The 13,017-nt window shown below is 43.5% G+C and overlaps 1 protein-coding gene across 7 annotated transcripts in view; it reads right to left on the bottom strand.

The window, feature by feature from the left end:
* Positions 1 to 5,633: 5,633 nt before the first annotated feature.
* Positions 5,634 to 13,017, bottom strand: part of NUP98 (nucleoporin 98 and 96 precursor) — a 114,346-nt gene continuing 106,962 nt past the window's right edge. For all 7 annotated transcript variants that reach the window (XM_078340341.1, XM_009007507.5, XM_078340340.1 and 4 more), the window contains 3 exons: positions 10,338 to 10,492; positions 6,286 to 6,397; positions 5,634 to 6,155 (listed from right to left, as the gene is read on the bottom strand). In XM_078340341.1, coding sequence (XP_078196467.1) covers positions 5,938 to 6,155; positions 6,286 to 6,397; positions 10,338 to 10,492 — 485 coding nt within the window. In that variant the 3' untranslated portion in view covers positions 5,634 to 5,937. The remainder of the gene's footprint in view (positions 6,156 to 6,285; positions 6,398 to 10,337; positions 10,493 to 13,017) is intronic.

Raw genomic sequence — 13,017 nt, forward strand, 5'->3', positions numbered from 1 at the left:
AGTGCAATGAAAACCGACACCTTAGGCTTCTGGCGCTTGAATTATTCAAACACTGTAAAGCAGCACTCAGACTCAAACTCAGCTCAGGCCCACCCTCGGGGGTTGGAGAGTACAGGTATGTGTGAAGGGCATGTGGAAGACCAGAGCTTCAGAGTGTGAGGGGCCAGGGTCAGTGGATGGGTAACTGTCCTCCCATCTTAGCCACCATTGCCTGAATTCTGGAGATGCAGGTTCTCCTTAGACCTGCAGCTCTTCTTGAAGTGCAGGACTAGACACTCCAGGCTAGGCGCTTTTGGCCAAGCAAGCCCTTCCCTCCGGGTGGGAGTGGTGTTGAGCCTCAGGCCACTCCAGGTGACTCAACGGAGCAGAAGATGGAACCCACATCCTTTCCTCAGACTCCCTGCAGTCATTCCCATCTAAGCCTGTTTTTTCACCTTGCCCAAACACTGTGGGCAGTGTGGCAGGGCAAGCACAGGCTTTAGAGTCACTTTCAGCCTTGTCTTAGGAGCACTCTCACCTGCGTAAGATATTGAAACTCTGGGTTTCAGTTTTCTCAGTCTGGGTAATGGGATTAACAGTGCTCAACGTGAACATTGCAAGGATCAAGTGAGATAACCTGATAGTGCGAGGCAGTCTAGCAGAGTGCCTAAGGTACAGCAAGTCATCAACAGTCTTTACACTGTGGTCCCAGTGAGGTAGTCAGGCTATCCTCAGGAACACACACTTACAGCCACAGGTATTTATTGTACACAGAGTTCTGATTATTTTTGGTCAAGTTGCCCAGCTGCCTGATCAACAGCAGCAGCACATACTTCCCTGACCATCATGTCAATAGCCATGACTTCGGGCATTGTGGATATGCCAGTGATTCCCTGCTCTTTCTTGATTCAGTTCCCTCTCCTAGACACTATGCTTATCTCCAACAACCTTCCTAACATTCCCCTCTGGATGTCACACAAGCATTCACATCATTTCAAACTGAAGCCTCAGAAATCCAACATTCACTCATTCAAACTAGTAGAGGGGAACTGTCCTTAACTTACTGAAGAACAACTATCAAAAAACCCTATCGCTAGGGTATACTTAATGGTGAGAAACTAGAAGTTTTCTCCCTAAAATTAGAATAAAGATGTCCCCCTTTTGCCACTCCTATTCAACATCATATTGAAACCCTAATTAGTTCAATAAGACAAGAAAAGAAAATAAAAGGTTGGGGAGGAGGAAATAAAACTATCTTTGTTAACTTTTTTTTTTTTTTGAGATGGAGTGTTGCTCTGTCACCAGGCTGGAGTGTAGTGTCATGATCTCGGCTCACTGCAACCTCCACCTCCCAGGTTTAAGCCATTCTCCTGCTTCAGTCTCCCAAGTAGCTGGGATTATTTTTGTATTTTTAGGAGATGGGGTCTCAACACCAGCCAACTGTTTTCTTTTTCCTTCCTTCCCTCCCTTCCCCCTTCCTTCCTTCCTCTCTTTTCTTTCCCTTCCTTCATTCCTCTTTGCTTTCTTCTTCTTTCCTTCCTTCCTTTCGATAGAATTTTGCTCTTCACCCAGGCTGGAGTGCTGTGGCGCGATCTCAGCTCACTGCAACCACGCCCCCCTAAATTTTGTATTTTTAGTAGAGATGGGGTTTCTCCATGTTGGCCAGGCCTGTCTCGAACTCCTGACCTCAGGTGATCCACTCGCCTCGGCCTACCAAAGTGCTGGGATTACAAGTGTGAGCCACTGCGCCCAGCTCAACTGTTTTTTTTTATATACTAGCAATGAACAATTAGAATTCCACACTAAAAACACATTGCTGGCCAGGGGCAGTGGCTCATGCCTATAATCCCAGCATTTTGAGAGGCTGAGGTAGATGGATCACCTGAGGTCAGGAGCGAGACCACCCTGGCAAACATGGTGAACCCTGTTCACCTCTACTAAAAATACAAAAATCAGCCGGGCGTGGTGGCGTGCATCTGTAGTCCCAGCTACATGGGAGGCTGAGGCAGGAGAATTGCTTGAACTCGGGAGGTGGTGGTTGCAGTTAGCCGAGACCACGCTGAGAGGGGAGACCCTCTCAACTTCTTCAATTTCACCTCCTCCCTCCCCCTTTCCAGAAGGGAAGGAGAGTGAAGAAGGAAAAGAAATAAAATACCAACGAGCTGGGAAAATGACTCCCTCTTCAGTTCCCAGCATCTCTGCTATCTGTTAACCTTGAAAGAGCTGCAAATGAAAGTTATCTCTGCCGGCTGGAGCCAGGCACTGGGTCACGCCCCCACATCTCCACGGACCAGGCTCCCTCCTGGAAACACCTCTGCCGACAAACAGCTTGCTGCTTTTGTCTGGTCTCTGTAATCCCTCTTCCCTTCCCTTCCCCCTCGAGCTGCGTATGAATTAGCAAATCAATGAAGTCAAAAGATTGTAAGGTCGGAAGTCCAGCAAATGGACAATGACATATTTCCGTCCCAGTTTCTCCTTTAGCATAAGCCTATAAAAGAGGAGAGAAGCTTGCAGCTCGGGGAGCTCCGTGAATGAGGCTGCAGCCCCCTGCAGCTCCAGGCCGAATAAAAAGCCACTTCCTCAGTTTGTTGTTCCAGAGGTTTGTTCAACTGCTTCAACACCACTGCACTCCAGCTTGGGCAACAGAGTGAGACCCTGTCTCAAAAAAACAAAAATAAAAAACACACTGCCGTTTTAATTTGCACCAAAAAAATACTTAAGAATGAATACATATAACTTGATCAAGACAGCTGCAGGTGGGAAAAAAAAAGAATACATACAACAAAATGTGGAGAAGATCTATATAAAGAGAACTACACAATTCTGATGAAAGATAATGTTTAAAAACAGCTATGTGAGTAGAGAGAGATGTAACATTCATGGGTAGGAAAACTCAATATTGTAAGATGCCAGTTCTTTCCACCTTGATATATACATTCTATGCAATCTTAATCAAAATCACAGAAAGCTATTTTGTGGTTATCAACAAACTAACTCTAAAGTTTAGAAGGAAAAGGAAAAGACCCAGAATACTAACTTTGAAGAAAAATTGGAGAACTGACACTACACTACCCAACTTTAAAAATTACCATAAAGGTACAGTAATCAAGACAGCATGATATTGGCAAAAGAATTAAGACATGGATTAATGGAACAGAACAGAGAGTTTGGAAACAGATCAACACAAATATAGTCAACTGATCTTTGATGAAGGACCAAATGCAATTCAATAGAGAAAGGATGGTCTTTTCAACAAATGGTGGTGGAACAACTAGATATCCATAAGCAAAAAAACAATGAAACAAAACAAAAAACCCCCCCAAAAACAAAAAGGAAATTGAAACTATACATAGATTTTACATTTTCACAAAAATTGACAAAACTGAGCTAAAGATGAAACATCTCAAAAGAGCAGCTACTCTGCGGGCCTTTGCTCAGCTATTCTAACATTTAATTCTCCAGACCTGTTAACATCCATTTTGGAATTATTTCAGGGTTCTGCTGAGAAAATAAATTATCTGGATGTTATAGATTCCACAGATCTATCAAATCTTGAGGTAACTAGTTCCTGTTTTATGTTTTTGAGCATTTTTTAGAAATGAAAACATTTTTTACTATTTCAAAGGAATTTTGAAATGTAGAAGAGATTGTTCATCACCCTTAACTTGAACTGGAAGTTGATATTCTCTATTATGCTACATGGCTTCTATGATAAATCTCTGATTTAGAACCTTTTTTTCCTTGCTCTGTTGCCCAGGCTGGAGTGCGGTGGCACGATCATGGCTCACTGCAGCCTTCAACTCCTGGGCTCAAGTGATCCTTGTGCCTTAGCCTCTTGAGTAGCTGGGACTATGGGCACACACCATCATGCCCAACTATTCTTTTTAGAGACAGAGTCTCGTCATGTTGCCTGGGCTGGTCTTGAAGTCCTGGCTTCAAACATCCTCCCACCTTGGTCTCCCAAAGTGCTGGGAAAAGAGGTGTAAGCCACTGCTGCTGGCCCACAGTTCTTAACATCGCTAAGAGCTAACCATTTCTATAGCATACTCACTTTTTGAAACATTCCTCTGGTAAGGAAACCAGGTCAGGAGTTCTTTGTTGGAAGAGTCCTATAATGCTCTGTGACTCACTTAGGTTTACATTATGAGTCAGTTGTGAAGGGGATTCCAGCTGAGTAACTCTTGTCCTGATGCATCTAAGTTAAATGGAAATTCCAGCCACAGAGCTGACCTACTCTACTTTCTCATCCCTGAATTCCTCAAAGTCTTAGATGTCTTTGGTCTCATCTTAACTGGAATTTGCTCACATCTCTAGCTTGACAAATGAAAATAAGATCTGGATTAGTACTTATGCTACTCAATTGATTCCTCTTGAAAACAGCCCTGTGAAGTAACATCAGGGATCACTATCCCCTTTACAAAAGGGAATCTAGATTTAGAAAGGTGAAATGTCACTCAAGGTTTAAAAACAAAAACCACTAGAGTAGAAGAGCCAGGAGGCTTTGAATAGTATATTCTATTGGGTAATTTGAGACCTGGGAATCTACATGCATCAATATATGTACAGGAATCAGTATTAATCAATAATCAACTCCCTTACCCCTAAATCTGCCCTTGTAAATCTAGCCATTGGAATCTGTATCTCAGTTTAGCACCAAATTGTTCTCTCTTCAACCCATGGCCTATTTCCATTTAAAGACAAATTCAAAAACAGGCTAAATCAAACAAAGCCACCATAAAGATCCTCAGGGCAAGAAGGCCCAAAAATACAAAGGGAAAGCCAATACCAGGAATGCTATAAACATTTTATTTATTTATTTTTTTAAGAAAGTAGCTTCAGAAAAAGAGGAAAATAATCTAGATCATTTATATATATATATATATATTTTTTTTTTTTTTTTTAATAAAAACCTTTATATAATCTTCATGCATAAAGACCCAGGTATGGCCACATTGCCTAAGAGCCCTAACACTGGCTATCTCATGACATTACCTGGGGCTCCCTATAGCTGTTAGCAGTGTAGCAAAGGCCTTCTGCCTGCCCCTAACACCCAACTCCATGCCTGCCTCAGTCATGGTTTGTTGTTGCTTCTGGGAGGGTAGACGGAGAATGGAAAATGCTCTGGAGCTAACATGGGATGAACAGGGAGGGTTACCCAACTTGCCATCTTTTTATCCAAACTCTTCAAACAAATCCAGACAGTCTCAGTGAGATGACTGAAAACCAGGGACCAAACCAAATTCTGGGAGCTTCCCAAAGACATGTCACCCGTGACCAAGGGCTCCTGCACATGGTAGTAGCAAACGTATGGTGTTCATGGAACATTAAAGGCAGAAACAAAACCAGCCTTGAAGATCAACCCCTCCATAGCAGGCATTCACTTCTGCCCTAAGTGTGTCAGAAAGATCCTGTTCTATTTCCTAACTCAGGCCAATCCTCCTTTGACTCCAAAATTCTGTGTTAACTAACCAATTACTTAAGAGAGGGAATCCCTCTTCCTTCTGTGGATAGTTCATCTGTTAAGAGTCCATTATCATCTGTCTCACCCACCCCAAGGAGTCCTAGTATAAAAGGGCCAGGGTAGGAATAGGGTAGCTGGCATGGAGGGTCACAAGATCCAGAATGGCTAGGGGTGAAAAAGGATTCCCTGGTTCTTTGGGGGATTCTGCCAAAAGAGCTTTATTGACCATTTTTTAAAAGGAAAAACACTGAACGGTCTTGAGCATGGTAAAAGGAGACTTGTCTCCTCTTCTGGGTTCCAGAAGCCCTTATGCTATGTTCAGCATTAAGAAAAGCCATGAATGAGTGGAAGATGCTGCTTGTGGCAACAGGGAGGGAGGGGAGATTCTCTAGCCAACCCAAAGAATGGTAAACAACAGTGCCAATCTAAACAAGGCAGGGAACCTCTGTGTGGTGAGTGTGAACAGGCATGTGAGTGTGATGGAAAGAGCCTGGGGCTCACAGGCTCCCAACAGCCAGTTCTCGCAGATAGGACTGGGTAAGGCTGCGCAGTTCATCCATGGCATAGTCCTCAGGCATGGGGAGCCGGCCAATGTGGGGAGCCAAGAGGCGCAAAGGAACTCGCTGAGGGTCTGGTGTCGAGTCAGAGGTTGTATCAGGAGCATGATGCAGACTCAGCACCACCCGTAGCAGGTTGGCCACACGTTTCGCCATGTCTAAAGAGAAAAAGTAGAGTAAGCACTGAGAATGGGTCTGGAAACGGGTGGCAGGCACTGAGGGTGGGGTGTACTAATCATAAAAACAGGAAGCAAGAAGGCAGAAAGAGTGGGGAGGCTAGAGGCTTACCCGACTGAGCAAGGCGATCCTTAGCATTGTAACACTGAATCTGCTCTATCCGACTGCACAGTGAAATCACTTTGATGTGTAACTGCTCCAGGTCATAACCTGAGCAATCCACCTACAAAGAAGCAAAGAAGCCAATTAATACAAGAGGAGTTCCTATCACTCCAATCCCACCTATAGACTCTATACAAAACCCTGAAACCAACAGTGAGATGAGGGAGGGGAAGACCCAAGATGACACAGGGCCGAGCCACCACCATCTAGCAGGGGACAAGGCATTAATTATGCAGCAATACACAAGAGGAAGGTAACACAGTATACATAGCTTTGGACTAGGAATGTCTTGAGGTCCTGAACCACGCAGCAAGCTTTAACACAGCACCAAAAATCAAGATAAATTGGGTTCAGAGAGATGGTATGACTTCTTTTTTTTTTTGTTCTTTTTTTCGAGACGGAGTTTCGCTCTTGTTACCCAGGCTGGAGTGCAATGGCGCGATCTCGGCTCACCACAACCTCCGCCTCCTGGGTTCAGGCAATTCCCCTGCCTCAGCCTCCCGAGTAGCTGGGATTACAGGCACGCGCCACCGTGCCCAGCTAATTTTTTGTATTTTTAGTAGAGACGGGGTTTCACCATGTTGACCAGGATGGTCTCGATCTCTCGACCTCGTGATCCACCCGCCTCGGCCTCCCAAAGTGCTGGGATTACAGGCTTGAGCCACCGCGCCCGGCCGGTATGACTTCTTAAGAGCACAGAGGAAGTAAAAAATGCAGCCCAAACCAGTATTTATGTTCTCTGACTCCAAGTTTATAGCCCTTTCTCAAACACCAAAAAGGCTGGGTGTGGGGGTGAGGATCAAGAGCAAAGTTATTTGCTCTCAGGAAACTAATAGAAAATAAACAATAAGGCCGGGCGCAGTGGTTCATGCCTGTAATCCCAAAGCAGTCTGGGAGGCTGGGGCAGGTGGATCACCTGAGGTCGGGAGTTCTAGACCAGCCTGACCAACATGGAGAAACCTGGTCTCTACTAAAAATACAAAATTAGCTGGGTGTGGTGGCGTATGCCTGTAATCTCAGCCACTTGGCAGGCTGATGCAGGAGAATCAGTTGAACCTCGGAGGTGGAGGTTGCAGTGAGCTAAGATCGCACCATTGCACTCCAGCCTGGGCAAGAAGAGTGAAACTCTGTCTCAAAAAAAAAAAAAAGAAGGCCGGGCGCGGTGGCTCAAGCCTGTAATCCCAGCACTTTGGGAGGCCGAGGCGGGTGGATCACGAGGTCAAGAGATTGAGACCATCCTGGTCAACATGGTGAAACGCCGTCTCTACTAAAAATACAAAAAATTAGCTGGTCATGGTGGCGCGTGCCTGTAATCCCAGCTACTCAGGAGGCTGAGGCAGGAGAACTCCCTGAACCCAGGAGGCAGAGGTTGCGGTGAGCTGAGATCACGCCATTGCACTCCAGCCTGGGTAACAAGAGCGAAACTCCGTCTCAAAAATAAAAGAAAATAAACAATAAAACATGAAACAGTAATAAATCCTGAAAAATCACAAGCCATGCAGATAATTTAAACAGGTGGATGTGGCAGAGAGAAACTGGATGGCTACTTGAGACTGAAGGATAAGAGACGCTTCTTTAAGGAGGTCATATTTAAGTTGAGACCTGCTAAAAGAGAACAGCTAAAACCCCAAAAGGTGGGAATTCAAAGGAGATTTACATGGTAACATGTGGGGTAAGGAAGAGAAGTAGAATAAGATAATACTAGAGAGGTTTTATGTAACAAGATATCTTTTTTTTATTTTTTGGAGAAGGGAGGTCTCACTATGCTGTACGGGCTGGTCTCAAGCAATCCTACCTCAGCCTCCCAAAGTGCTAGTATTACAGGCATGCACCACCACATCCAGCTATGCGCTGGCATACTGACAGTACTCTTTGTTTAATGCTACACTTATCATGCTACAGTAATTGTTGCTTTACTTGTATCTCCCCCACCAAATCTTCACGTTGGTAAGGGCAGAACACATACTGTTTACTTTTACATTCCCCAAACCCACTAGAGTGCCTGGCACAGTGGGTTCTCAGTAATAGGTTGTGTGAATGAATCATTCAATATTCAATGAGAAAGTGGTTTCTTCAAGTGATTATTCAGAAATGATGCTCTTAATTCATACTAAAAGTACAGCAAACATTGAATTATGCCCATTATGTGCCAGGCACTATACTAGGAGTTGAAACTTTGATGAGGATAATAATAAATAACAATTATCAAGCATTTAGTAGAGGCCAAGGTGGGTGGATCATTTGAGGTCAGGAGTTTGAGACCACTCTGGCCAACATGGTGAAACCCCGTCTCTACTAAAAATAAAAATTAGTTGGGTGTGGTGGCACACACCTGTAATCCCAGCTACTGGGGAGGCTGAGGCAGGAGAATTGTTTGAAGCTGGGAGATGGAAAATGGAAGATGCAGTCAGCTGAGATTATGCCACTGCACTCCAACCTGGGTGACAGAGCAAAACTCTGCCTTAAAAAAAAAAAAAAGGTATTTAGTACATGAAAGGCACTATGCTAAACACTTTGAGTATATTTTGTTTAACCTTTGTGAAAATCTATCAGATATGAGCTATAATCTGTACCACTGTCTACCCCACCCACTTTTTTCTTTCAGACGAGACAAAGGGGGTGGTTAACTTGCACAAGATTGCACAGCCAGTGAATTTGGAAGCCATGAATTGAAATTATGAGTCTAATTCTAGAACTTGAGCTGTTAATTCCTATACTTTACTGCCTCTAACCTTAAAAGATTTCTCCATAAGGGGCTTATGGCAACCTGGAAATGTGAACAAGTAACTACAACATGGTCTGACGGTAGAAAAATGCACTAAGTATCTTGGTAGTAAGAAAGTGCAATTAATTATCTCTGGGGGAAAAGGAGGGAGAAGTAGGGCTAACAGCAACCTAGATGTTAAAGGATGGGTTTAAGTGTGCTAGGTAAAGTGTGGAACATAATATGGTTTGTTAGAAACACCAGAAGTAATTTAGTGTGAGTACAGCAGGGCAGCAAGGCTGGAATGTGAAATGAGTGGTAGGAGTAAGGCTGGAAAGGTAAAGGCCTCAAAAAGGACTTAAATCCTATATTTATTAAAATGAGTTTGGTTTTTGTACCATAAGCAAGCGGTGGAGACCCATTTTATGACTACAAAGACTGACCTTAAGGCTGGGTGCAGTAGCTCATGCATACACCCAGCACTTTGGGAGGCCAAGGCGGGCTGATGATTTGAGGCCAGGAGTTCAAGACCAGCTTGGCCAATGTGGTAAAACACTGTTTCTACTAAAAATACAAAAATTAGCTGGGTGTGGTGGCACACCACTATAGTCCCAGCTACTTGGGAGGCTGAGGCGTAAGAATCACTTAAGCCTGGGTGACAGAGCAAGACTCTGTTTCAATAAAAAAAAAAACAACAAAAAAAAACTGACCCAAGACATTTTAATAAAGACTTAACCATTTTGCAACTTTAAAACCTGCCAAATTAACTATTTTGCTATTTTAAAACATGCCAAATAATGTGTGAAACAATGATCCTCATCGAATCTTCATTCTTAATCTCTCATCTTTGGGTTTTTCACTCAAACTAGGGCTGAACAAGGGAAAGGGACTGTCTATGGACAAGCCTCAGGAATGTCTATTGCACATACTAGTTGTTAATAAACATAAAAAAGCGTTTTTAGGGCTGGGCACGGTGGCTCACACCTGTAATCCCAGAACTCTGGGAGGCCAAGGTGGGCAGATCATCTGAGGTTGGGAGTTAGAGACCAGCCTGACCAATATAGTGAAACCCCATCTTATATATTTAAAAAAAAAAAAAAAAAAAAGCATTTTTAAGTTTCAATACAGCTGTCAAAATGGTTATATCAAATGAGCCTCAGCAAGATGTCCTGCCTGCTTTTACAGTAATATGTCTGCCAATGCGTTCTCAAGTATATACTAAGGCCTTGTGAGGGCTCTAAAGATGGAAGGGCCTGAGAAAAGGAAAATCAGGCAGCAATTTCAGGATCTCAGGTACCTGCTGTATACGGTGGAGCATGTCAATGACTCTAATGTAGTCCAGGTAAACAAGTCCAGATGTTTCCCAATCCTGAATTAGGCTGCTGCGCTCTGGAGGTGCCAAGTCTTCCAAGAACCCCTTCAGGTAGTCATATTTCTCATTAATGATGGCATCTGAAGAAACAAAATATTGAGAACAATGTCTGCACAAGTGCACGGTTTCTAAAAGTACAGAAGACATGGCAGGAAGACAGAAAGCAAGGAGAAATAATGTTGGACTTCAGAATTAAAAGCGCATACAGGCATACCTCAGAGATACTGTGGGTTCCATTTCAGAACACCACGATAAAGCAAGTATCGTAATAAAGTCACATAAATTTTTTGATTGTTTGGTTATGTTTATAGTATACTTCTGTTGTCTATTAAGTGTGCAATGATAGCATTATGTCTAAAAACCAACATACATACCTTAATTAAAAAATATTTTATTGCTAAAAATGTTAACAATCACTTGAGCCTTCAGCATGCCATCTTTTTGCTGGTGGAGGGTCTTGCCTTGATGCTGATGGCTGCTGACTGATCAGGGTGTTGGTTGCTGAAGGATGGGATGGCTATGCTAATTTCTTAAAACAAGGTAACAGTGAAGTTTGCCATATCAATTGACTCTTCCTTTTATGAATGATTTCCCTTGTAGCACGGCATGCTGTTTGATTGCATTTTACCTACAGTGGAACTTCTTTAGAAACGGAAGTCAGTTCTCTCAAACCCAGCTGCTGCTTTATCAACTAGGCTTAAATAATATTCCAAATCCTTTGCTGGCATTTCAACAATGTTCACAGCATCTTCACCAGGAACAAATTCAATCTCAAGAAACCACTTTCTTTGCTTGTCTATATAAAGCAATTCCTCATGAGTGACACCAGTTCAGTCACATCTTCAGGGCCCACTTCTAGTTATCTTGCTGTTTCCATCACATCTGTGATATTTCTCCCACTAAAGTCTTGAACCTTTCAAAGTCATCCATGAGGGCCGGATTCAACGTCTTCCATACGCCTGTCATTTAATGTTGATATTTTGACATCCTTCCATGAATCACAAATGCTTTTTGTGTTTTTTAGTTGGAATCTCACTCTCATTCAGGCTGGAGTGCAGTGGTGCCATCTCAGCTCAATGCAACCTCTGCCTCTCAGGCTCAAGTGATCCTCCTTCCCACCTCAGCCTCCCAAATAGCTGAAACCACAGGTGTGTGCCACTATGCCCGGATAATTTTTTGTATTTTTGGTGGAGATGGGATTTCACCACGTTGCCCAACCTGGTCTCAAACTACTGAGCTCAAGTGATCTGCTCATCTTGGCCTCCCAAAGTGCTGGGATTATAGGCGTGAGCCACCATGCCTGGCCCCAAATATTCTTTTTTTTTTTCATTTCATTTTATTTATTTATTTTTAGGGGGCACCCGGATTTGAACCGAGGACCTCTTGATATGCAGTCAAATATTTTTGCTTTTAAGACAGAATCTCCCTCTATTACCCAGGCTGGAGTGCAGTGGTATGATCATGGCTCACTGCAGCCTCAACCTCCTGGGCTCAAGCAATACTCCTGCCTCAGCCTACTGAGTAGCTGAAATTACAGGCACATACCACCATGCCCGGCCAATTGCTAATGTTCATCTCCCCCAACCCACCCAGACAGCATCTCACTGTGTTGCCCAGGCAGGAATGCACTGGCATGATCATGGTTCACTGCAGCCTCAACCTCCCCAGGCTCAGGTGATCCTCTAATCTCAGCCTCATAAATAGCTGAGTATAATACAGGCATGTGCCACCACACTCAGCTAATATTTGTATTTTCTGCAGAAACTCGCCTTCACCATGTTGCCCAGGCTGGTCGCGAACTCCTGGGGCTCTAGCAATCTGCCTGCCTTGGCCTCCCAAAGTGCTGGGATTATAGGTATAAGCCACTGTACCCTGCCCACAAATACATCTACAATGGTGAATCCTTTCCAAAAGGTTTTCATTTACTTTCCCAGATCCATCAGAGAAATCGCTACCTATGGCAGCTATAGTCTTATGAAATGTATTTCTTAAATAATAAAGTCTAAAAGCTGAATTACTCCTTAACCCATGGGTTGCAGGGTGGATGTGTTAGCAGGCATGAAAACAGCATTAATCTCCTTGTACATCTCCATCAGAGCTCTTGACTGACTGGGTGTATCATTGACGAACAGTAATATTTTGAAAGATTTTTTTCTGAGCAGGTTTCAACAGCAGGCTTAAAGTATGCAGTAAACTGAGCTATAAGCAGAAGTGCTGTCATCCAGGCCTTGTTCCATTTACAGAACACAGGCAGAGTAGATTCAGCATAATTCTTAAGGGCCCTATGATTTTTAGAATGGTAAGTGAGCACTGGCTTCAACTTAAAAGTCACCAGCTGCATTAGCCCAAATCAGAGTCAGCTTGTCCTCTGAAGCTTTGAAGCCAGGCATTGACTTTTCTTCTCTAGCTATGAAAGTCCTAGGTGGCATCTTCTTTCAATAGAAGGCAGTTTCACCTACACTGAAAATCTGTTGTTTAGCGTAGACACCTTCATCAGTGATCTTAGCGATCTTCTGGATCATTTGCTGTGTAGCTTCTCCAACAGCACTTGCTGCTTCACCTTGCACTTTAATGTTATGGAAAGATAGTTTCCTGAACCAACTGC

This window comes from Callithrix jacchus, chromosome 10 (assembly GCF_049354715.1).
Source record: "Callithrix jacchus isolate 240 chromosome 10, calJac240_pri, whole genome shotgun sequence".
Lineage (NCBI taxonomy): Eukaryota > Metazoa > Chordata > Mammalia > Primates > Cebidae > Callithrix > Callithrix jacchus.